This window comes from Tenrec ecaudatus, chromosome 9 (assembly GCF_050624435.1).
Source record: "Tenrec ecaudatus isolate mTenEca1 chromosome 9, mTenEca1.hap1, whole genome shotgun sequence".
Taxonomy (NCBI): domain Eukaryota; kingdom Metazoa; phylum Chordata; class Mammalia; order Afrosoricida; family Tenrecidae; genus Tenrec; species Tenrec ecaudatus.
Window position 1 is genome coordinate 16,632,734 of NC_134538.1, and position 24,087 is coordinate 16,656,820.

Below are 24,087 nucleotides of genomic sequence, written 5' to 3' on the forward strand. Positions count from 1 at the left end.
TTGCTCAGAGGGGGCTCGGCAGACATAACCCAAGCCACTTGCAGTTACACCTCAGGAAAAGCAATTCTTGGTTGGCAGAAAAGAACTGCCAAAGGGCCACTCCTGAATCTGCTCAAGAGGGTGGGGCTGGAGGTTCACCCAAGGCAGCTGGGACCTGGGACAGCAGCAGCTAGACTAGGTCCCACCGAAACGGAAACCAGGGGACTGGCAGTTTCCCATGAGGCTGTCTTCAGAATATTTGCAGTGGCTGGTTCCGTGGGTTCTCCTGAGCTAGATGCGTTAGCAGACAGCGGCAGGTTACCCCACCGTGTTTCCCTGGGGCCCAAAGAAACTTCTTTACTTTTCAGATGGATGTGAGTCCCATCGTGGCGACGGCCCGCTCCACCCGTTGGACACAAGAGTCCACGAGCAGCTTCCCTGCAGCGAAAGAGGTGGCAGCGCCCAACGTGGCTGACCACGGTGCCTGGAGAGACGCTGGCAGTAGGGAAGACCAGGCAGACGGTGGGAGCTCTCAGACCTGGGGTGGGGACAGAAACCAGGCCCGAGAGCCCAAGGGCAGGGAGCAGGCTGCATTTAATAAGACAGTGCAGCTACAGAGGATGGTCGACCAGCGGTCAGTGGTTTCCGATGAAAAAAAGGTTGCTCTGCTCTATCTCGACAGTGAGGAGGGGGAGGGAGGGGACGATCAATGGTTCTGAGTGGCAAGCACGTGGCTTTGGGTATCTTATTTGATAGCATACCAACATACAAAGGCCCGTACTTAATTTAAGAGGGGGCTCACTTTATGAAGCCGCCTTCCCCCCTTGTTAAGTTCAAAGAGGCAATGATCAATTGACTTTATAGTTACTATGAAAAGACTATTCAGAGCGATTCTGGCCTTAAGAAGAATTCAAGTTCTACATTTGAGTTGGGGACTTTTCCATAATACTTTTTATCTTTTTGCTCTTGAAAAAAAAAATCCTTTTTCTGCAGTTTTTCTCTCCACGTCTGGAGACAATTTCTACTTTTTACAGTTTTGACCAACTTTGGTCACAGGAAGGCACCACGTCTTTTTGAAATTATGATTACCTAAAGGTAGGGTGCCGGCACTGGAACGAAACCAAACCCAGAGCTGGCAAGTTGGTTCCAAGTGGCAGTGGCTCCCCAGGGCAGAGCAGAACTGCCCACAGGCTCTCCCGGGCCATGCAGTCTGTACGAAAGTCGCCTTTCTCCGACACGGCGACCGGGGCCTGGGCTTTGAATCTGCCCTTTCCCGCCACCTGTGGGACTCTCATTTAAACCACAACCAGATGAACATATATAACCTTTATTGGCATGTGCTCATACAAAATAGTAAGCTGACAGCTTGAGGGAAAACCTAAGTGCAATTTTCTCTTTTCAAATTCTTTTTCAAGTAGAAATCCTAGGAAATAATCAGGCCTGCTTATTTATTTTTAAAAGGCTGCTAAGCACTTTAGGGAAAACATTATTTGACACAGAGGTAAAATAACGTCAAGTGTTTGAATGGACTGCATGTGCGGGACCGTAGAGTTCTTTCTTTGTGGGGAGGACAGCTGTAGCCCAGTAAAAACCCACCGAGCTGGTGTTGTGTGCGCAGGTATACAGAACATGACGCCAGACCCAGGTATTGCTGAAACCATCGTGGTGAGTTGCTTACAGCAGCGTTTCCTCCCTGCAGCACGAGCCTCAGGAGCACGCAGTGTGAACAGTCTGTGGGTCTAGCTCAGTCCTGCAACAGCCAGCCCCTGTAAGATTAGGCTTGCGCTTTCCCTGACTCCATGACCCTTAGCCCCTTAGCATTTCCTTTCACTGGTGGGAGGTCGGCGTCAAGAGGATGCGACGCTCACACTGCAGCTGCACTTGCAGGATGGTGTGTGTGCAGTGAAGGCAGAAGCACACAGGTGCTTGGGCCCCTTCCCGAGAAGCCGCGCGCAGCCCTCCGGCTACGGAATGGCGGTCTCTCTGAGCTCGGAGAGGGAATGCTTAAAAACCACAACAACGAACAGACCTCATGGAATTTTGTTTGCACTTTCAACAGAAATAATAGCAGTCGGGGTGTTTTTCCAGGGAAAGAAATACTCCATAGATCAAGATACCTTGGGGAAGCCAGTTGCTGCCTCTCCCCCAGCCCTGCCCCGAAGCACCCAGGAGTGCCCCAGAGGATGACAGAGGCCGAGTTCTCAGGGGCCACAGGGCCTGAACCCGCAGATAGAAGCCACAGTGTGTGAGACAACAGTATTAGACTAGTTTACTCCTGCACAAAAGTGTTCCTAAAGAATCTGTTTTTAAAAGTCTTGGAGTCACTTAACGGTAGCATCTCTAGTAACAAAACATTATTTCAGCCCAAATCGGGCCACCTGCACTTACTTGCTGGCACAGAATGCGGTCAGGACACGTGTTAAGGCATGGCGAGGGACGAGGGCAATGCCATCCGCAGTAGGTGATGGCGAAGCGGCTGTGGGTGGTCGCATCTGTCGGTCTTCTGGCCTAGGAAACCCGAGGGAGGCGCCAGCCACACTGCGCCTCCTGCACGCCTAGGGACGGTGCCGCAGTGTGTGTTTTCCCAGTGCCGAGGGGGAGGAAGGATGCCGCTACGGTGATTTCTTGAAAAGCTCTGGTGGAATTCTTTGGGAAAGGAGCAGCATCATGGTGGTTGTGTGACTCAGTGAGTGTAATCTATGCCCTTTGATTGTTCACGTCAAACTTGGTCAATGTTTTGTCACAAATATTTTTACAGTTAACAAAAACACCTGTGAACCAAAGTATCGAAAGTTTATTTCAATTGCGCATTTAAAAAAATGAAATCCTGATTAGTATAAATGGGTGTTGATTTACTACTCCCCAGAGAGTTCTCATTTCTAATGTAGCCAAAGACGTCCCAACCTTGTCTTCCTTGAAATGGGTATTTTTATGGGGTTTGATCAAGGTGACAGCCTCATGTTTTGATGGCAAAAGAGACGATCAGGATCTGATTGGTGAGTCCAAGCAGCTTAGTTGGATCTAACCGCCCTAGCTCACGACCTTGCACATGGATGCTAGCGCAAGCAAGTGGTTATTTTCCTGACCCACTTCCACTTTGGAAGGTAAAGCCAGACCTCGGTTTTGCTTTCTGAGGCTGCGGGCACGTCTTGAAGAAGCATCCTGCCAGAAGCATGTTTCTGACACAGCTGTTTTCAAAGGTGGGCTAACCATATGCAATCCGGCTGTCGGGGATTGGAGTCGGGATAATTCCGGAGCGGTGTGCACCCTCGGCGTGATGCCAGGCCACCCACCGCTCTGTGATTTGAAACCAGGAACAGGAGATGGCCGGAACCCGTGCTGTGGTTGGAGGGGCTGGGGGTGCAGACTGTTGTTTTCTGTTTATTGTTGTTTAGACATGATGGCATTGAGCGAATACGTTTCCTTACTTCCAACTGCCTATGGAATTGTTTGTTTAAAGCGTATATTCACAGAATCAAAAAGCTGGTTTTGCTAGCCTCTTATTCCTTTAGAAGATAAATGTCACAAGAATGTGTAAAAATAAAAGCCTAAGCAAGAAAAAAAGAGTCTGCAGTTTTTCTAAAGAGAATGAATCTTTTCCGGTAGACTGCTGTGGTGTCTTTTTAAACTCTGAGTAAATCATCGCTTACATTATGTGTGCATAGAAACACGGAATCACAGGAGAGCCATCTAAGACCCCGCTTAGTTTTTAATTCCCCACCGGAATCAGAGCTTGATAATGGCTCGTGTGTTCTAGCAGGCAGGGGAGGCAGCATAAACTTACTGGCTGGGATTCAAGTGCAGGCTGGACAGTATGTAGTAAGGTCAGCCTAGGAGGTCAATGTGAACAGGGTGATCTGCTCTCTTGCTTGCCCAGGAAGGAGGTGTCCCCCAAGACGAGGCGCGGCACTCTGGGAGGGGGGCGTGGTTACCCAGTGGTGCAAAGGAGGTGTTCAGGCCATCCTGGAGGCCTCGAAAAGCAAGGTGGGCTGAAGCCAAGGAACAGGTAGCAATCCTTACCTATTTGTAACTGCGTAACCTTTCTGTAGCCTCGCTGCTGGTGGCTGCTGTGTGTCGGTGGTCAGACTCCTAGTGGCCCGTGTGACAGTTGACCTGCCCCATGGAGCCTTCTGTCTGCAATAGGGAAGCAGATTGCAAGAGCTCTGTCTCCGGGGTCCCTGGTGGGTTTCAACTGCCAACTGCTCCGTTCACAGTCGACCGCTTCGACTGTGCCTTCGGGACTCTCCGTTTGTTCCTATGGAGCGAATAGTCTTTAAAATCGCTGCCTGGACGCTACCATAAAAATGGTAAACCAAATAATGAAACACACAATAATCCTGGGCTCCCGAGCTTCACAGGAAAGGGTAAGAGAAGCAGATTAAGTGCTGGCTGCGAGCAGAAACTGAAGGCAAATTGGGATGCACAGGAAGGACGCAGTGACTCCTTAGCCGGCCTCACAGCGCTGGCACTTAAAATGCTGGCCGGCAGCGTTCCTGACGTTGCCTGGGCAGCAACCCCATAGGTGCTTTGACCCAGCTATTGGGGGGCAGGCTACTCAGCCTCGAGGGTGCGCAGGTGGGATCTGCAGCTGCTGGGCTCCCAGGCTGGGCAGGGCTTCCTGTGGGCCCGAGCACACTCACAGACAGAATCCAAGTCACAGAGCGAGCGAGGTCTGGGTGCAGCCATTCCCGGTCCTGCTCTGTTCCAGCCCTTTGGTGCATCGTCCTCACCATCTCTCAGGGTGGCATCCTGCACAGGTAGGACTGGAGGGTCTTGGGTTTCTCTGGTGCCGAGAGGCTGCTGCCATCTATCCCTGTGCAACCAGAGTGGGGTGGGGGGTTGGTTCTTGGAACCCGCCTGAGCTACCCCCAACCACCCATGGGTGCTCCATCCACCTGACCCTGCACTGGTTTCCCTTCGCCTGTGAAGGCAGCCTTCCCACTGGAGCCTGAGATCACTGTGGCTACTGAGGTGCACCCACGTACATGCTGAGCCGGGAACACTGATAGGAGCTCAGGGCAGCAAGGCCCAGGCTGAGCCAGCTCACAAAGATGCTCCGAGTGACAGCCACCAGCTTCTCCCTGCTTGGAGGACAGAGGCCACAGGAAGATCACAAAGTTGCTGCCACCACCCTCCTGCCCAGCAACCTCAGTGTTGGCAGCACCCCGTCCGTTTGCTTTACACTTCCCTGACGCTGCCTCCCAGTCCAGCCTTGTCTGTCCTTGTTACTGTGATATGTTGAGCCTCTCGCACCACCTCAATCGTAAGCTCTGCGGGGACAAGACTCTGCCTTGCTGACTGCTGGTGCCTTGTACAAATCAGGTGCTCAGTAAATCTGATAAGGGGCTGGAGACATGAAGGGGATGGAGGAACTCCAAGGTCGACTTCATTTGAAACACACCTTCCTAAACACAGGACACCATGAACTTCAGACTCCCTTTTATTACCGTTCCCTTCTCAGTCTCTATTCTCTTTATGGGGTGAAAAGGGTTTTACTCTGACCTTTGTTGCTCCCAAATCTACAGACAGACCTGAGCAAGGTGCTAGACGGGCAACCAGGTGCCAAGTCTATGCTCCTGCGTCCCTGCACAGTGCACCCAGAGTTTTGAGCTTGGAAGGGAGTCTTTTGGCAACGTGGATGGGTGAAACTTTTCTAGGCAAGAAGAACTACTCAGGTGGTAAAAAGGAAGTGCTTTGTAGAAGCGCCAGAACCCCTGAAGGGCTGCAGTCGGTCCAAATGTGTCCTGGAGGTCAGGGACGCCACTGTTGGATGCTGGGTCCTGGAGAATCCGCACCCTGGCTGCTGGAGAGAGATGTAAGTGGCCAGGTCCGATGACAGCTTTCGTCGGGGTGGGGGCCGGTCTCAGTCTGCGGTGTTGGCCTTTGCCTTTCGAGGCACAGGATACTGCGGTCGGGTGGGGCAGAATGCTGGCAGGGCTTTCTGAGCATGCCTGGGCTTCCCAGCAACTTCCAAGGCCCTGCAAGCAAGCAGAGGTGGGGGTAAGGGTGGGGGTGGTGAGTGAAGACCCTCAGACACGCACAACCCCCTCCACAGCCTGCGCTTGCCTCGCTACTGAGCTACATTTAATTAAGGAGCCCCGGCAGGGTATGGAAATCAAAAGAGAATCGTGCCACAAAAAAATAAACATTTTTTCCCCTCCTGGTTTCTACTTCCTTGTGACCAATTTTGCTAAGACGAGGCAATCTTTAGCCAGTGCAGTGAGCGGAACACGAGCAAAATGGGTCGATGAGGTTGGGTTGGAGGCCTCTTCAGCTCCTCGTCCCTGGGTGCTGTGGACGAGGCATTAGGTTCCTGACCCCACGGACAGCCTTTCAGATCCACCAGCACCCATGGGAGAGAGATGAAGAGTGAGTCTCCGCTGACAGTGACAGCCCGAGGAGCCCAGAGGGCAGCTCTCTTCTCTCCCGTGAGTCAGAGTGTACTCGGGGGCGGTACGTTTCGTTTCCTGAGTGACCAGGGTCTTGTGACCCAGGGGCATCTCTATGGCAGGCCGAGCAGGAGAGCTCCTTAAGCCACGCGTGTGGTAGTGCCTTCTCCTGTGGGAACACAGAACCCAGCATGGCCTTGTGCCATTTTTCTGCTTCTTAGAAATCGGGGCCGAGACTCTGTTCCATAGCTTGGTTTTCCAAGGAACTGACCTTGCATAGCTTATGAACGATGAAGCCTGCCAGTGAAACTTTCCATGGGCCACCTCAGAGCCTTTAGAACCACTTCCATCTGACATCATGAAGAGCAGAGGAATGACCTCTTCAGGGGAACATTCTGAGGAAAAGCCAACTCACTTGGACAGGCCTTCCAGGGCCTGCTGGGTAGCCAAGGTCTTCTTGTCCTGCGCTCCGTATAAGAGAGTCTGAATCTGAAGGCACTGCGGGACAAATGGTCATTATGAGGCTATGAAAATGTCACTGAGAGAATTCTGCAGGAAGACAAGACTGCCCTTGAAGGAGAGGATAATACTTCATTCATAGACCCGTCCTGCGGTGGGGCCAGCGAGTCAGGAAGTTTCCATAGGGGCAATCACAGGAGCGCTCCTCTGGAGCGCTCGGGATCCCTGGAACATGAGCACAGTTCTGACACCCGCCCGAGGACTCCCAGTCACACCTGCACGCCAAACCGTGTTAGCAAGTAGTTAAAGGCAAAGACGTTGACACGGACTCAAAGTTATTCTCCAGTTCCTATTTTTAAATGTCCTTTGCTAGAGCACAGAAAAGTTATTTTCTTAAAATAGTTTTTGGGTTTTGCAGATAAATGTTTTTATTTATATATTTATTTATTTTATAAAGATTCTTTTATAAAGATTGTTTCTTAGTTATTTATAGATGACTATTCTGTTTATGGATTGTCTGGGGCTAACTTTGGCTTGTTGTTCTCCCCGTCTGTTTATTGCCTTGCTGTGCGCTTGCTTAGGTCAGCCCTAGAGCAAACTCGAGGAAAGTGGATACAATGGCGCCTAAAGTGGGCACAAGAGTCTTGAGGAACAACAATCTCTTCAGCATGTTATACTAGAGTTCAATGATTTTTGTTTAATCATTTTATTGGGGGGGGGCTCTTACAGATCTTATGACAATCCATCATTCAATAGTATTAAGCACACTTGTACATATATTGCCATCAACATTTCCAAAATAATTTCTCTCTACTTGAGCCCTTGGTATCAGCTCCTCTTTTTACCCCTCCCTCCCTTACCTTCCCACCCTTGTGAAACCCTGATCAGTTATATCTTATTGCTGTTGTTTCGTGTGTTGTGCTGTCCGTGGTTTCCCTTCACTGACATTTCTATTATTCGTCCCCTTGGGGGGCAGGCTGTATATCCAACCTTGTGATGGGTTCCCCATTTCCCCCTTCCTCCCCAGCCCCCCTCCCCCCCGCCGGTCAATGATTTCTATGAAAGCCCAGGTGGTGTCGTGAGTCTGAGTGCTAAGGTCAGCAGTTTAAAACCACTAGCTGCTCCGCAGGAGAAAGATGAGACTTTCTACTCCTGTAAAGAGTTACAATCTCGAAAACTCACAGGGACAGTTGCAACCTGTCTTCTGGGGTTCTCTCTAACACTCGGCTGAGGGCAGTGAGTTATAGGGGCAAACACATAGACCGATGGATTAACAGAGACCCCAATTCTTGGTACATGGCAGATGTGGTCTGACAAGGACCGGGAGGAAGCAGTGGTCTACTCAATAAGGGTTTCTGAGACCACTGGTTTTGCAAATGGGAAATAACCAATCCTCATCCCATACCAAACGCAAAGACTGGAAAGGACTAAGTGTGAAATGCAAAACTTGGGACTGTTGAGATTATTGGAGAATATCTTTATAACTTGGCAGTAGAGAGGCATGAGTATTTGTTAGACAAGTTCTAGACCCACCAAGGAAGGAGATGACTGACACAGTTCAGCCATATAAATTCTCACAACATCTGTGCATCAAAATTCATCACATGCAAAGTCCAAGGACACACCATGGACCGTGACAGGTTTTCAAAGCACATAGAGAAATGTTTAGTATCCAGAATACAAAGAGTCCCCACGGGGCGATGTCCCCACCTTTCCGTCAGTTTGTCATACTGTGATGGAATGTGCATCGATGTGAGGCAGGCGGCTATGCCATTGCTACATCAAATACCAGCAGGGTTACCGGTGGTGGGCAGGTTTCAGTGGGGCCCCTAGACTAAGAGCAGCCTAGGAAGAAGGAATAAGCCATCCACTCTGAGGGGTTAGCCCTGAAAACCAGAGATTTAATTCAGACTCAGAAGAGGACGTGGAACAGGGATATTATTGCTGAAGTCAGATGGATCTTGGCTCAAAGCACCAGCGTCCTGGACGATGTATACTTCTGTTTCATTGGCTATGCAAGCCATTCAGCTTTGTGGATCACAACAAATTACAGATAATGTTGAGAAGAATGGAAATTCTAGAAGATTTCACCATATCCCTACAGAACCTGTACATGGACCATAGTCGTTTGCAGAGTTTAAAATCGGTGAAGGTGTGCTTCAGGTATGCATCCTTCCATTCACTCTGCACTGCACACGGAGCAAATAACCTGAGAAACTGGACTGAGTGAAGAAGCGCTCAACATCAGGATTGGAGGAAGACTTACTAATCACCTGAGATAGGCAGATGGCGCGACCTTGCTAACTGGAAGCGAGGAGAACTTGAAACACTGTAGATAAAGATCAAACCCTGCAGCAGTCAACACGGGTTGCAAGTCAACATCAAGCAAACCCCAAATCCTCACAACTGGACCCATGTACAGTATTGCAATAAACAGAGAAGAGGCTAAGTTGTCAAGGGTTTCATTTTAATTGAATCCACAACCACTGCTCACAGAAACATTGTGCTGAAGAGGAAGGGTGTCACTTAAGGGCACAGGTGCCCTTGAACTTCAATCACCTCATATGCACGTGGAAGCCGGACCACGCATAAGAAAGGGGCTCCGACATGAAGTTTTACAACATGAAAAACAAGCACAGAAACGAATGATAAAGAATGGGAACGATTCTGTCAACCTCAGGATAGACATTTTCTGGGGATGGGTTGGGTAGGGGGACATGGGAGACTTCAACTGTATGGGGAACATTTTAAATTGAACAGGTGATGGCTGAATTCTTAATACTCTTCCACATGTCTGAAACATTTCATAACATTTTAATGATTCAATTGTTGGTTTTTTGGACTTTCAAACAGTAGCTTAAGTTAAAAAAAAAAGTAAGTGTGAGGGGTTTAGGACACAGTACTGAGCCTGTTTCTTCATTTTAGCCTGTCAACTATTTTCAGGTTTCTCTGAACACCAGCCCGCACACAGCAGAGATGCTTTGCCTTTCTAAGCCGTGGGAAATATCAAAACTGCCTGAATGGTTACTGTGGTCTTAATCTTGAAATCTGAGCATGGCTGCCTTTTGGAGGCACAAAAATATAACAGACAAGAATATGGCAGGATATTTTTAGGGAATGGAAAATGGTCACTTAGAATTTCTTAGTTGAATTCTACAGTAGACACCCAGAAGGAGTGAGCGTTTTCTGTTATTTTAACTCTGCAAAGCCAGCCCTCTCAGTCACTACATCACACAGGTCCAGCCCTTTGAAATCTGCACTGGGCCTTGGCCTGACCTATTCTTCGATGTTATCCATTGCATAGCTTTTGAGTTGCTTTAATCACAGACAGTTACCCTGGCCTGGGGATGTTAGGAAATATAGAAAGAGGAACACAGGCCTGGAGGAAGGTTTGTTCACAAGCTGAGATATGCAGTGGATACACCTTGTTGGCTGAAAGTGAGGAGGACTGAAGCACCTACAGACAGAAGTCAAAAACTGCAGTCTTCAGTATGATTAACAACTTAAGGTAAAGATAACAAAAATCCCACAACCGGATCAAGAGACAACATCCTGATGAAATCGGGAAAGGTGTGCACCGGCGTTGTGTCCTCTCACCTGGCTGCCGAGCAGGCCATCTCAGACGCTGGACTATGTGAAGAAGAAGGTGACATCGCGTTGCTTGGAGGAGAAAGGCTCAGGATGGGGTGTAGACACCACGGCACCTGCGGGAGCTCCTCCAGCACTCAGCTCTCTGAGTTCCAGCTACATTCATTGTGGGGTTGGAACTTACTGACGTTTACTGCTCGCTTGAGACAGGCTGAGCTCTCAGCCAGGTCTGTCTTTCACAGGTCCTCAGAAATCTGCAACTCCCGAGCGATTTTTATCTGACCCCTTTGCTTCTACTCTCCTTCTCCCGTGCTCCTCCTACCCGGGGGAAAGAGATCCCACCAGCTACTATTCATGAATCCCCGAAACCAACGCCAAGGCATTTTTATGGGTATGTTTATATACGTCCTCATGGCTGTACTATGTCATGTGCTGATCCTATTTCTGGGAGCATGTTGTTAGGGGAACAATAAAGAACCCCAAGGTTTCCCAGAGCTCCACTCTTCAATAACAGAGGCCAGAGAGGTGAGCTTCATCCCTCGTCCTGGCTTAACAGATGTTCTGTTAAGGGGGCAGTGGCGGCGGGTGATTTGTTGAATTCTTTTCTTGCGAGTGAAAGACCTAGTTCCACTTTCAACCAGTGCACCTCATGGATGGCACAGTCCATCAGTCGGTGGAGGCTCACATGCTGCCAGGATGCTCAGCACATTGCAGTGGGGCGTCTGTGGGGGGAGGCTCACAGCCATCCTCCCAGTTGCCAGACTGCAGTGGGCCCCACTCCCTGCTGTGAAAGACAATGGACGCCTGCAGCCATCTATTTGGTTCCAGTAGGTGGGGTTTACACCCTACTGACAATGGTTCCTATGGAGATCTAGGGAATAGGTCAAAGTTAAGCCACCTTCCTAAACCTAGGATCTGCCCATCTTGTCACATGTATACCCCAATCCCTCCCCTTCCTATTGCGTGTATGTCCCTAGACCACCCCCCTCTCATTACTGTATTATCCATAGGACAGCCCCTTCCAGTGACGTATGTCCTCACCTGTAATTAGGGGGCTTGCACGTCCCCAGAGAATATAAAAGCCTGGGCTAGCATTACATCTCTCTCTCTCCCTCCACGTGGACCATCAAGCGGGGCAGAGGTGAGCATGCTACCATGGATTGTGTCTGACTCCCATTTATTTCAATACTTCTCTTATATCTCTCATGCTCTCTGTAACTTTACTATGATCTTTATTTATTATCGCTGCACAATTGCGCCTACGGGACCCGTAATGATGTGTTAGGGGCTGGCTTCCCCTGACAGGCATCCAGATGAAAACAGACGAGGAAGAAAGTCCAGGCAATCCACTGAAAATCGAGTACAGCCTTGTGTCTCACAGTGGTGTGAGCCCGGAGTGCAGGGGGTTGCGATGTGGCAGGGGCTAACTTGGCAGCGGCCAACACAGCATCGTCATGAAAGGGCTTCACCTAAAATCCCAGCTGTCGTGAAAATCACAGCCAAAGCTGCTGCAAGCTGGGAGACAGCAGAAGTGCTTTCCTATTTCACGGCGACAGTGGCCTGGGAAGCGTGTGACGCAGCAAAGCATAAATGCTGTTCATCCTTAACTGAAATAATTGGTAAGAGAGTATATATATATATATATATATATATATATATATATATATATATATATATATTCACTAGAAAATATTTTACAGTTATACCTTTAAATATCCAGAAAGCACAAACTGAATTATTAAATGTTCTGCCACTTTTAGCTCTATCCAACAAGAATCTGCTATCCAAAATACAAAACTTCCACAACAGAATAAGAGATAAACCAGTTATAAAATGGACAAATGACTTGAATACGTATTTCACAGAGGTGGAAAATCAAATAGCCACCAAATACATGAAAATGCGACCCGCATTGTTATTCATCAGAGAGCTGAACATCACTACATACCCCCTAGGATGGCTAAGATTTAATAAATAAACGAATGACTGCTGATGAGGATGTAGGGAAATTAGACCCACACTCCTTACTGGTGGGAATGCGGAAACTGTACAGCCATTCTGAAGAACAGGAGAGGTGCAGACGCTACTCAAATTCCTAGACAGACTACTACCACGTGAGCCAGGAGTTCCTCTCCCAGGGGTACGCCTGCAAGACTGCAAGCAGAGGCTCAAAAAGAGACTTTCCCAGCAATTTCACGGAAGCACTATTTACATTAGCTAAAAGGTGGAAATAATCAACCAACAGAAGAATGGCAGATTAAATGAAGTCTTGATACATGCCTCAGCACAGCTGAAACTGGAAGACATTATGCTGCGTGAAACCAATGACAAAGGACAACTAGTGTATGAAATCACTTATCTAAGAAAAGGAAAATGTACAGATATAAAAGTTTATTAGCAGACACCAGGGGCAGGAAGTGATGGGTAGATCACGCTGATCAGGGTACGGGTGCGCAGGGTTATAATTGCTATAAATAAATTGTGCACATATAAAATCAAAAGTAATATATTTGTACATGCGTAAGTAAAGAAGTATTGCCACCCGGATGACAGCTCATACGTACACTGACGTATCCCCAATAAAGCATGCTTTAAAATGCCTCTGCGATTAGGGGTGGCTGCAGACCATTCTCGCAGCAGTGCCCTGTCTTCACTTCATTTGGGTGCTTTTTAAAAGTCCAATCAAAACATTAGCTTCCTATGGGGTCTCCGAGGTGAGTTAAATTCAGGGCATGGAGGCCAGCTATGGCAGATGGCTACAGCAATAGTGTTTTGGGAGTTCAAAGGGGTAATTTTGATAGATTTCTTTTCAAATGACTCAGGATTTTCACAGGGGCTTAATAGAAAGCAGTTTTAAGAAAATGGGGAACTGCATTGGTGAGGGAAAGGGCAGGAAATTTGCTCTGGTGAATTTTTCTCCACCATGACAATTCACCTGGATCATTCTCTGAAAGGAACAGGGATGCCCTGCAAGAATTTCATGGGGACACCTTACCCTTGCTCTACAGCCCTGATCTTGTCCTTTCAGACTGATTTTTGTCCCCCAAACTCAAAAGAACATTTCAAAGGAACACAGTTCGAATCCCGCCATGCTGCCTCAAAATACTGTTTTGGTGTAGTGTAAGTCGAAGAGTGCAGGATTCTTTTGGAAAGGGTAAAAGAGATGGAAACACTGCCATCAGAAGTATGTGAGCCTAGATAGACAATGTTTTGAGTAACAATAGCTTCACATTTTGATATTCTTGTTTAATAAATGAATCTATAATTTTGAAAGCAGTACTTTTCTTTACTGCCTTTGTATTTATAAGAATGAATTAAAAAAGCATAGCCACACAGAGGCTCCTGTGCACGGCCAAACACTTCATGGAACTCGGTTCCTTGGTTTGGAGATTTAGGGTCATGGGACATCTTAGCTAGCTGGCCTACTGACATGCTTAGTGTTTCTATTCTACTGCCTAGTTTGTTGCCGTGGGGTCTTAAAAGCTTAAAACCAGTGGCTATGCAAGTCAGAGTTGATCTCTAGTCACCTGGAATACACAAGGAAAAAGAGTAAGGAATTGGAGGATACCGGAAATGTGTCGCTAATCACTTGCATCAAAAACTGCCTTCTTTGCCACGAGACCAGAATTGGATGGTGCCGGGCTACTACGACTGGAAATACTTCGATATACAAAATTCCACAAAATAATCCTGATCACACGGGCTACAATGGAGAAATGGGAGTTTCTGGAGCCGTGGAGGTAGATAGACCCTTGGAGTTATTGCCCTGGGATAATCTTTAAACCTTAAACCAAGAATTTCCCCTGAAGTAATTCAATACCAGACCATGCTGTCCAGGCGTCGGTTCTGACTCATGGTGACCCTGTAGCACAGAGGACTCCTACCACAGGGTTTCCGAGGCTGTAACCTTAGATCTTTCTCCCAAAGAAGTCGTTTAAGTGTCTATTAGCTCTTACAACAACACGGTGAACTCGAGTCCCCTGTCTGTACCTCCAGGGGAGACATCTCCAGGAGGTCAGAGGGCAAAGTTGGAATTGATTCTAGACAGCCACATTTCCTTGCTCACCTTTGCATTCCAAGGATATAAGTAGATGTAGTATTTGCTGAGTGAACACATGACTAATTACTGAACAACAGATCTACTGAGGAAGTTCCTATCTGCAGTCTTACAATATGGCTCAGGCTGCTCTGAAATGCATCACGGAGGTCTTGGATAGACGGGAGCCAAAGGCGGCAGTCGGTCATCAAAGAGACCAGGCTTACTGGGTGCATGGTGAGTCGTGGAAGTCCCTTGGTCACCCTTCAGGTCTGGGATCGAATCCCACGGCTCCACTTGCAGTCAACCAAGTGTGTGGGGAGTCACAGCAGTGAGGTCCAGGCCTGTGAGGGCTGCATTTGCCCAAGGGCAAAGTCCAGAAGGGTCAGAAGAAATGGAGGAGAGGAGCTAGGAAACACAAGGAGGAAGATGATGTTGCATTGAGGGGATTTCAATGAACCCAAAGCATATGAACTGATGTACCTAAAACTGATCACCTGCTCTGTAATCCTGCACCCCATTCACGATAAAGTTGAAAAGGAACAGAAGGTAAGCCGTGCTTTGGACCCCAGGGTTTCAGGATTCATCAGAGACTGAGACCAGGAAGGGAGGTGGGCTGTGAAAGCAACGTCAGAACTCTTCAAATTACAATACCATCAAGTTCAGGAGCAGAAAGAGTGCTCAGTTCTCTGTCTCTCTGTCTGTCTGTCTCCCCACCTTACTGGCTGCACAGGGAATGGTGGAACTCGGGACACTGTGGGCCTTAGCCGCCCTCCAGATCTGGAGCTGAATCTGTGGCTCAGCTTGCAGCCAAACAATATACAGGTCGATTAGGAAAGCACCTGAAGTGTTTGATGCAGGTGTTAACAACTCACCTTTGATATGACTTTGAGTTGTGAAGGCAAGATACCAGGGAGCTCGAGGGGCCCTAGCTTGCTGTCCTCTTACCAGTGGTCTGCCTTTGAGGTGGCACGCTAGCCAGTGGACAGAGTGTGCGTGGGTGGCAGCTGTGGGGGAAGGTGAGCTGTCGCGGTAAGCCCGCTGCCATGGAGTTTGTTCTGACCCGGTGCTCTCATGGTGCTGCCCCATCGAGTTTCCCAGGCTGTCTTCTTTATGGAGTGGCTAATGGGGTTAAACCACTGGCATGTATGTCACCAGCCCAGCCTTTTAACCACCACCGGAGCTCCTGGACTCGGGATATGGTGGCTTTAAAAGCCCCACAGAGTTGAATTCCCACACGCACAGAAGGCAAATAGATGTATTTTGTTTGGATTCTCTAAAAAGGTGCAGTTGTTGTTAGGTACCACCAAGCCCGTTCAAGCTCACGGTGACGCTGTGCACAACAGAACAGAAGGCTGCCTGCCCCTGTGCTGTGCTCACAGTCGGTGTTACATTGGAGCTCGTTGTTGCAGTCATTATTCAGGGCCAGTTTTACAACCACCCCCTGCACAAGGGGGCCAGGATGTCGGCCCCCAGCTCCATCGCTCAGGCCTGTCCTTGAAGTCCGGGCACAGTCTGAGAGCTTCCGTCAGGGAGGCTCAGACCCTGGGAGGGTAAGGAACAATCCTGGTATTAGTAGTCCCTGGTCACTGCAGCAAGGACCACAGCTGTGCTCCAGATGCCAAGACGACCAGCTTAAACATGATGGACAGGGCAGGTCATGACAAAATAATCATTTAAAAATTATCAAGGCTTTATGAGGGAGGGGGGACTGGGGAGGGAGGGGGGGAATGAGGAACTGATGCCAGGGACTTAAGTGGAAGGCAAATGTATTGAGAATGATGAGGGCAATGAATGTACAGATGTGCTTTACACAACTGATGTATGTATATGTATGGATTGTGATAAGAGTTGTATGAGCCCCTAATAAAATGATAAAAAATAAAATAAAACTCGGGAAGACATGTTTGCTTTTTTCTTTGCTTTTCATTCCTAGCATGAGCTGTGGTGCTGGGTTTGTTATGCTATTGCTTACATTTTCTCTTTCTGTGAGATGACAAATGGAGCCAGAGAAAGCAAAACTTTTGAATTTTGCTAACTCTGAGGATGTGAACTCACTGATATTCTTTACACATATTTTTACCTGGTGGTAGTTTATTTCTTCCATGGAGAAATTACCCAGAAACCTATGAATTATTCTCTGTTTTCACATCAATTCTCAAGGCTAATATTAAAGGAGGAAAAAATGAATCCTTTAGAAACAATAAAACACAGACACATGAACTGTTGTAAATATGTAAACAACCTTATGAAAGTATTTTCAACAGGTATCTCCAAAAGCCCTGGTGGCAGTGTGGGACATGCACTGAATGTGGGACATGCACTGAATGATTCTCCACAAGGATGGTGGCTTGAACTCCTAGCTTCTCCCAGGCAGAAAGATGAAACTAACTATTCTGTGAAGATTTAAAGTCTCGGAAACCCAAAGGGGCAGTTCTACAATGTCCAGTAGGGTCGCTGCCATAGCTACATAATCTGGTGCCAACTCGAGATTATTAAGAGTGAAAGGGTGGAGGTTAACCCATCAATCAGGTTGCTGCTTGATGACCTCACTTGGAGGTGCTCCAGAGATAAATAGCTTGCTGCAGGTGGGACACACACACTCTCTGCTTCAGATTCCTGGAGACAAGACACGTGGAGCTACGCTAGAGCCCTGGAGCTGAAGGAGCCACGTGGAGACCCACGCCAGCGCTGAGATGCTTACACCACCACTGGATCCACAAATTTCCCACCCACTGGCCTATGATCTTTCTGCATTCTGCATCATTGTATGTGATGTGTTTCGTGAATCTGAAGAGGAATTTATAGATTGCTATCAGACATATGGGCTAATATTGGACTTATGGACTTGATCTGGACTGGGCTGGAACATTTTCTCAATAGTCAATTGCTCTTGTATATAATGCTCTTTCTTATACATATATGAGTGTCTATGAATTTCCTTCTCTGGCCAACCCAGACTCACACAGTGGGTATGAGTCAGAATGTACTCATCGGCAGTGAGTGTTGCTTGTGTCTACTTTAGTGATCATTGCAGGGAAGTCAGGGACGGTGACTTCAATGGCTACTTTGTAGAACTGAAAGAATGAACCAAACACAATTCATCAGCAAGTGTTTTCCACAGTGACCATTAAGGGCTGTGCTTGGCTTTGTGGAGTCTGTCCACAGCACACATAGAGCCCTCACATCCACCCAGTCCTCAGCGGGGGCTGGGGCATGAGGAAGGGAGGATGTGGGGCGGGGGGTGCCCTCAGGCCGTGTTCAGGGTAGTAGGGATGGCCATGAAAACATCAATGAGCAGAGTATAACCATGTGCGCTAAGTTCTCTGCAGGAAAAACAGCATGTGGTTATGAGAAAGAACAAAGCGGGATGGCGGAAGGCACTGCCTGAGTCACCGAGCCCTTTCTGAGGAGCTGACCTTGGAGGGAGACCTGCAGGACAAGGAGTCTGCCAGGAGACAGCAGGGAGCAGGGCAGTGGGAGGGGGTCGGGGGGTGGGGGGCAGTCCTGGGCAGAAGGACTGGGACGTGTTTAAGGGGGCATAGCCTCTCTCTCTCTCTCTCTCTCTCTCTCTCTCTCTCTCTCTCTCTCTCTCTCTCTCTCTCTCTCTCACACACACACACACACACACACACACACACACGGAGCTGTGTTAAAGGATCGGGCATTGGGAAGCTTGGGAATCACGGCTCTAAGGCATTCTTGCAGGTCTTGGGTGGTGCAGCTCCACTGTTCATTGAAAGAGGAGCCATTTAAACCAACCCTTAGGGTGCCTCAGAAGAAAGGCCTGGGATCGTGTCCCATTCGACTTCATGGCAACTGGTTTGTTTGTGCCTTTAAGGTACTGCTCGCTCAGTAAGGTTCTGGAAGAGCTGGGATATTCCAGGAGCTTGTCCATAGCCCGCATTGCCTTGTACCTGGGCAGTCTGCCTGCACCATGCAGCTGTGCTTTCTGAGGGACATCAAATGCACAGGGTCCTGTGCCTGGGCTGCTGAAGTTAGGGGCTCTTCCTCCCTACAGCTTGGGATGCCAGGGCAGCTGGGGACAGGGGCCCAATAATTCTCACTCACACCTGGCTTGTAGCAGGTAAATGGGGTGGGGGAAGGAGGGGCCTCCACCATTCCCCCACAAAAAGGTAAAATTGGATGATCCCAGCTCGCTAACTCTCAGTTCCACCCTCATACCAATATACCAACATCTGCAATAAATAGGTTCTTGAAAGCTCTTTAAATACATCCCTCCAACAATAATATCAGAGGGAAGAGAATATTCTAAAATTGACTGTGGTGATAATGTCACAACTCTTCTTAATAGGATCGAACTGTTGAATTGTGACATATGTGAATTGTAAGGTAATAAAAAGGAGGGGAAATTGGATTTGAGGCGACTACTGTAGTCCACTAACAGTTAAGAAAAGAATGTTGGGGTCAAGGAAAAATGAGAATTAAGCGTAAGCTAGTGCAGGTTAACATGGCTCTGTGCAATCTCCGCTTATGGCTCAAATACGCCAAGATCAAAGTAAAGCTAAGTGGGCCCAGGTGGCTTTATAAGACACGAGTCATGTCTAAGGCGAGGCCATCGACAACTGGAGAAAGGACTAGAACACAGCAAAGACCTAAAGGTCTGCTCTCAACTCTTGACGTACAATTAAATAACAATTGTCAACAATTGTCTCATTTGCTACACAGCGAGAATGATGAGAGCAACAAATGTACAAATGTGCTAGACACAATGGATGGATGGATTGTGATAAGAGTTGTACAAGGCCCCAATAAAATGATTAAAAATATATATTTGTTACAGTGGCTTTGGATTTCTTGAAGAAAGAGTTCGCATAAAGTGACATTACTCTTTTATGAAAAATGTGTAAAGTTCACCGCTTTAAAGCAGCCAGACAATGAACTGATCCCTGATTGGAATGCCAATGAACAGACCAGGTGACGGCTGGGACCCAAGCCCCACTTCACAACCTAACTGTTGCTGTACTGTTGGCTGCCATCACGATGGCCCAGCTCATTGGAGGCCCGGTATTTGACCGAGTAGAACTCGGTCTACAGAGTGTTCCTATCTGCTACCTTTACAAAAGCATATAAGCAGGCCGGGAGAGGCCTGCAGAGCTACTGCGTGGGCTTGAACCTCCAAGCTTTAGGTCCATTTGTACTCGGCAGGCTCCCTCCACAATCTGCGTAACCAGGCCAGGGTTCATTCGTTGTGTGACTGACCGATGGAACAGGTTTCAGGAATCCTTTTTCAGTCTTTCTTTTTACCTGGATGAAAATGCTGGCACTTTCTAGAACCAAACCATGTCACTGTGCTTCAAACATATGTGCACTTGTGCTCTGGAAACTTCTACGTTTGTTTTTTTTTCTAGTCAGCAACTCAACTCTGCTGTCTGATTTGCTTCTTAAATCCCCCGTTTTCTGGGCCTGGGAAAACCACACCTGAACCATTCATTAAGGAGCAGCACATCTGGAAAAGTCTCTTTTCAGTGGATTTCGACTACTTATTTGAGCCTGGGGCTCTAGAAAGCTGGTGGCTTCACAGAGCGTTGTGCTAAGTATGGCATTTCAGAAAGGCTAGTGTTCTGGGACGGATGTGAAGAGCAAGCATCCGGTCCCCGCTTGCTTCTCGTCTTTCTGCAGTGACCAGCTGGCCCTCAGATGGGGCCACACAGAGCGCTGTAAAGAAAGCTGTAAGCACACAGCTCACCCAACTTCTTTAAATACGAGTCAGCCCTCTGTGTGCCAATTCTGAGGAGTGATAGCCTTAAAATGTCAAAGTCATTGCTGTCGGGACAGATGAGGTCAAATCCAAGAAAAACAATGTCACCAGATTCCCACCATGGCTATTTGGATTCTGAAATCTGCTTTTCTTGAGCCTGAGCTGAGCTGATTTTCAACCTCTGGGGAAGCAGTGTGGCCCCACATGTGCTTCTCAAGCTCCCCCCAGGAAGCTGGCTAAGACACTAATCCCAGGGCTGATTCAGAAAGACACTTGATATCAATGGTTCAAGACCTACTCTTAGCAACAACAACAAAAAAAGGTGGGGGGCTTTATTTGAGGGTAATCTACCCATGGAAGTCCACTCATGTAGACCCCCAGGCTGCTGCTTGGTAACAGTGGGCCGTGATGGCTATAACAGGGCTGCAGACCAAGAACAACTCTCCAGCGAACAGCCCCAGCCAGTGACAGTGACCTCACACTACACCAGCACCAGTAGCTGTCACATTGACTCTGACTCATGGTGAACCCTGTGTGTCCGACTAGAAATGTTTGTGCTGGATAAGATTTGTTTTTACAGTTTATTTAATCGTTTTATTAGGGGCTCATACAACTCTTATCACAATCCATACATCCATCCATTGTGTAAAGCACATTTGTACATTCATTGCCCTCATCATTCTCAAAACATTTGCTCTCCACCTAAGCCCCTGGCATCAGGTCCTCATTCCCCTCACCCTCCCTGCTCCCTACTCCCTCATTAATCCTTGATAATTTATAAATTATTATTTTGTCATATCTTGCCCTCTCCGACATCTCCCTTCACCCTCTTTTATGTTATCTGTCCCCCAGGGAGGAGGTCACATGTAGATCCTTGTAATCGGTTCCCCCATTCCAACCCACCCTCCCTTTATCCTCCCAGTATCACCACTCACACCACTGGTCCAGAAGGGATCACTCGCCTTGGATTCCCTGTTTCCAGTTCCTATCTGTACCAATGTACATCTCTGGTCTAGCCAGACTTGCAAGGGAGAATTGGGATCATGATAGTGAGGGGGGTGGAGGGAAAGCATTTAGGAACTAGAGAAAAGTTGTATTTTTCATCGTTGCTACATTGCACACTGACTGGCTCATCTCCTCCCCAAGACCCTTCTGTAAGGAGGTGTCCAGTGGCCTACAAATGGGCTTTGGGTCTCCACTCCGCACTCCCTCGCTCATTCATAATGTTATGATTTTTTTGTTCTGATGATGCCTGATACCTGATCCCTTCAACACTTCTTGATTGCACAGGCTGGTGTGCTTCTTCCATGTGGGCTTTGTTGCTTCTGAGCTAGATGGCCGCTTGTTTACCTTCAAGCCTTTAAGACCCCAGACGCTATATCTTTTGATAGTCGGGCACCATCGGCTTTCTTTGCTACATTTGCTTATGCCCCCTTTTGTCTTCCGTGATCGTATCATGGAGGTGAGCACACAATGATATGATTTTTTTTGTTCTTTGATGCCTGATAACTGATCCTTTTGGCACACAGGCTGGTATGCTTCTTCCATGTGGGCTTTGGTGCTTCTGAGCTAGATGGCCGCTTGTTAAAAACATTTTAACTTTCATTGTGAATTGGGTGAAGGTTTACAGATTGGATCATTTGTGTTTTCCATTCAACAATCCATATTCATTTTGCTTCATGCCCTTGATTGCAATTCCCTCAATGTGCCGTCACTTATCCAACTTCCTCCCTGTATTTCCCAATTCCATCCCTCCTTTCTAATGTTTCTGAACGTGTCCTGGAATAAATGTTGCTTTTTATCGCAAAGGCTTACTATTTTAAGGTATGTGTAACCCCCACACATACACACACTCAGCGTTCCTGTGCTATTTATAGGCTTGTCTGCTGTTGGTTAAAAACTGAGTGAGGAGAGTGAGCTCCGTTTCAGACCTCAAGGGTGACTGAAGACCACCCGGGGGTTCCACCATCACTAGCCAACCAGTAAGTTTGATTTAATTCTATGGGGCTTTCAAGGGCTAATTCTGATCAGTAGACCCCCAGTTCTTTCTTTCATGGCACCTCTGGGTGAATTCAAAATGCCCAGCAGGAGGGTAGTAAACGAGCCTGACCTGAGCTGGTGCCACAAGAGCCAGCAGAGATCGTGCGAAGGTCTGCAGGTGCCTCCTCCAGCTCTTGCCATCAGTAGCTGCTACGCTCCTCCCACACCTTGCCCTCCCACCATCTGCCCCGAGACAGAGTACAGAGGGCAGACGGGATTCTTGGAAAGGTTTCCCTTACTTGATGAACCCTTACCAGGGGAGATGAGGTGAGTTGAAAGGAATATGGAAATTCCAAGCTCAATGTCAGCAAGCTTGGCCTCGGGAGTGCTGCCTTTTCCTCCCTCTTAGGGTGGGGACCCAGGGTGGGGACCCACCCTTGGGTGTCAGTCTGTTGCACTGTGGTGATGCTGGAAGCTTTGTCACTGGTGCCACAGGGTCACTCCTGATGAACAGGTTTCAGCAGAGCTTCCAGATGAAGGACAGACCCTGAAGCAGGAATAGGCTATCCACTTATGAGGAATTAACCGTTGACAACCTTATGAATCGCTGAAGAACGCGTTAGATGTCGTGCCAGAAGATGAGTCCCTCAGGTCGAAAGCATTCAGACTATGACTGAAGAAGAGCCGCTCTCTCAAAGAGAATCGAACACAGTGACATGGATGGAGGAAAGCATTCAGGAGCTTCATTTGCTGAGAGGCCTGACTCAGCATGAGGAAAAGACAGCTGTAAACATCTATTGTGTGCTCCCTGCTGGCATGTGATTGCGCACTGAGCTGTGATCCACTCTGTTTGCAGTGCAAACCCACCTGCTGTTCCATAGTGAGGTTTACCAACAGCCTGCGATATGCAGATGGCACAACCTTGCTTGCTGAAAGTGAGGAGGAATTGAAGCATCTGCTGATGGAGATCAGGGATTTCAGCCTTCAGTAGGGATTATAACTCAATGTAAAGAAAACCAAATCCTCACAACAGTTCCAGGAGGTAACATCATGATCAATGGAGGAACGATTGAAGTTGTCAAGCATTTTGTTTACCTTGAGTCCACAATCAGTGTTCCTGGAAGCAGCAATCAAGAGATCAAACGGCATATTGCATCAGGTAAATCTGCTGCAGAAGACCTCTCTAGAGTGTTAACGAGCAAGGATGTCACTTGGAGGACTAAGGTGCTCTCGGCCCAAACCATAGTATTCTCTATTGCATCATGAGCATGTGAAAGTTGGACACTGAATAAGGAAGACCATAGAACCATAGATGCATGTGAATTGTCGTGCTAGAGAGAAAATTGAAAGTACCATAGACTGCTAAAAGGACCAACCGATCTGTCTTATAAGAATGGACATACTTGGAGGCAAGGATGGCAGGACATCATCGTGTATATATCTTACATGCAATCAGGGAGACCAGTCCCTGGAGCAGGACAGGACATCACGTTTGGTAAAGTGGAGGGGAACCAAAAAGAGGAAGGCCCTTGACGAGATGGAGTGACACAGTGGCTGCGTCAATGGGCTCAGGCATAGGGGTTGTCAGGATGGTAGAGGACCGTGCAGTGTTTCCTTCTGTTCTGCACAAGGTCGCCATGGGTCGAAGCCGACTCAATGGCACCTAACAACCACCACAAACAGTTACAGTCTCAGAAACTCACAGGGATAGTTCTACCATGTCCCGGAGCAGCGGATCTCAACGACCCTTTCACAGGAGTCACCTGATTCAGTAGCAAAATTACAATTATAAAGTAGCAACGAGAATAATTTTAAGGTTGGGGGGGGGTCACCACACATGAGGAACTGTATTCAAGGGTCGCGGCATTAGGAAGGTTGAGAACCACTGACATAGAGGGTTGCTATGAGTCAGTATTGATTAGATGGCAGTGAGT

General features: G+C 48.0%; 2 protein-coding genes across 6 annotated transcripts in view; one reads left to right on the forward strand and one right to left on the reverse strand.

Annotated features, from left to right (window-relative positions):
- Positions 1-3,537, forward strand: part of SYNM (synemin) — a 35,562-nt gene extending 32,025 nt beyond the window's left edge. Inside the window, exon 5 of the mRNA XM_075557893.1 lies at positions 348-3,537. Within this exon, the coding sequence (XP_075414008.1) occupies positions 348-698 (351 nt within the window). The 3' untranslated portion in view covers positions 699-3,537. The remainder of the gene's footprint in view (positions 1-347) is intronic.
- TTC23 (tetratricopeptide repeat domain 23) overlaps positions 812-24,087 on the reverse strand; it is a 127,864-nt gene continuing 104,588 nt past the window's right edge. For 3 of the 5 annotated variants that reach the window (XM_075557896.1, XM_075557895.1, XM_075557894.1), the window contains 2 exons: positions 6,784-6,866; positions 812-5,957 (listed from right to left, as the gene is read on the reverse strand). In XM_075557896.1, the coding sequence (XP_075414011.1) occupies positions 5,843-5,957; positions 6,784-6,866 (198 nt within the window). In that variant the 3' untranslated portion in view covers positions 812-5,842. Of the gene's footprint in view, positions 5,958-6,783; positions 6,867-14,678; positions 14,860-24,087 lie in introns of those variants that run through there. The other 2 variants (XR_012786089.1, XM_075557897.1) reach the window with 2 other exon arrangements.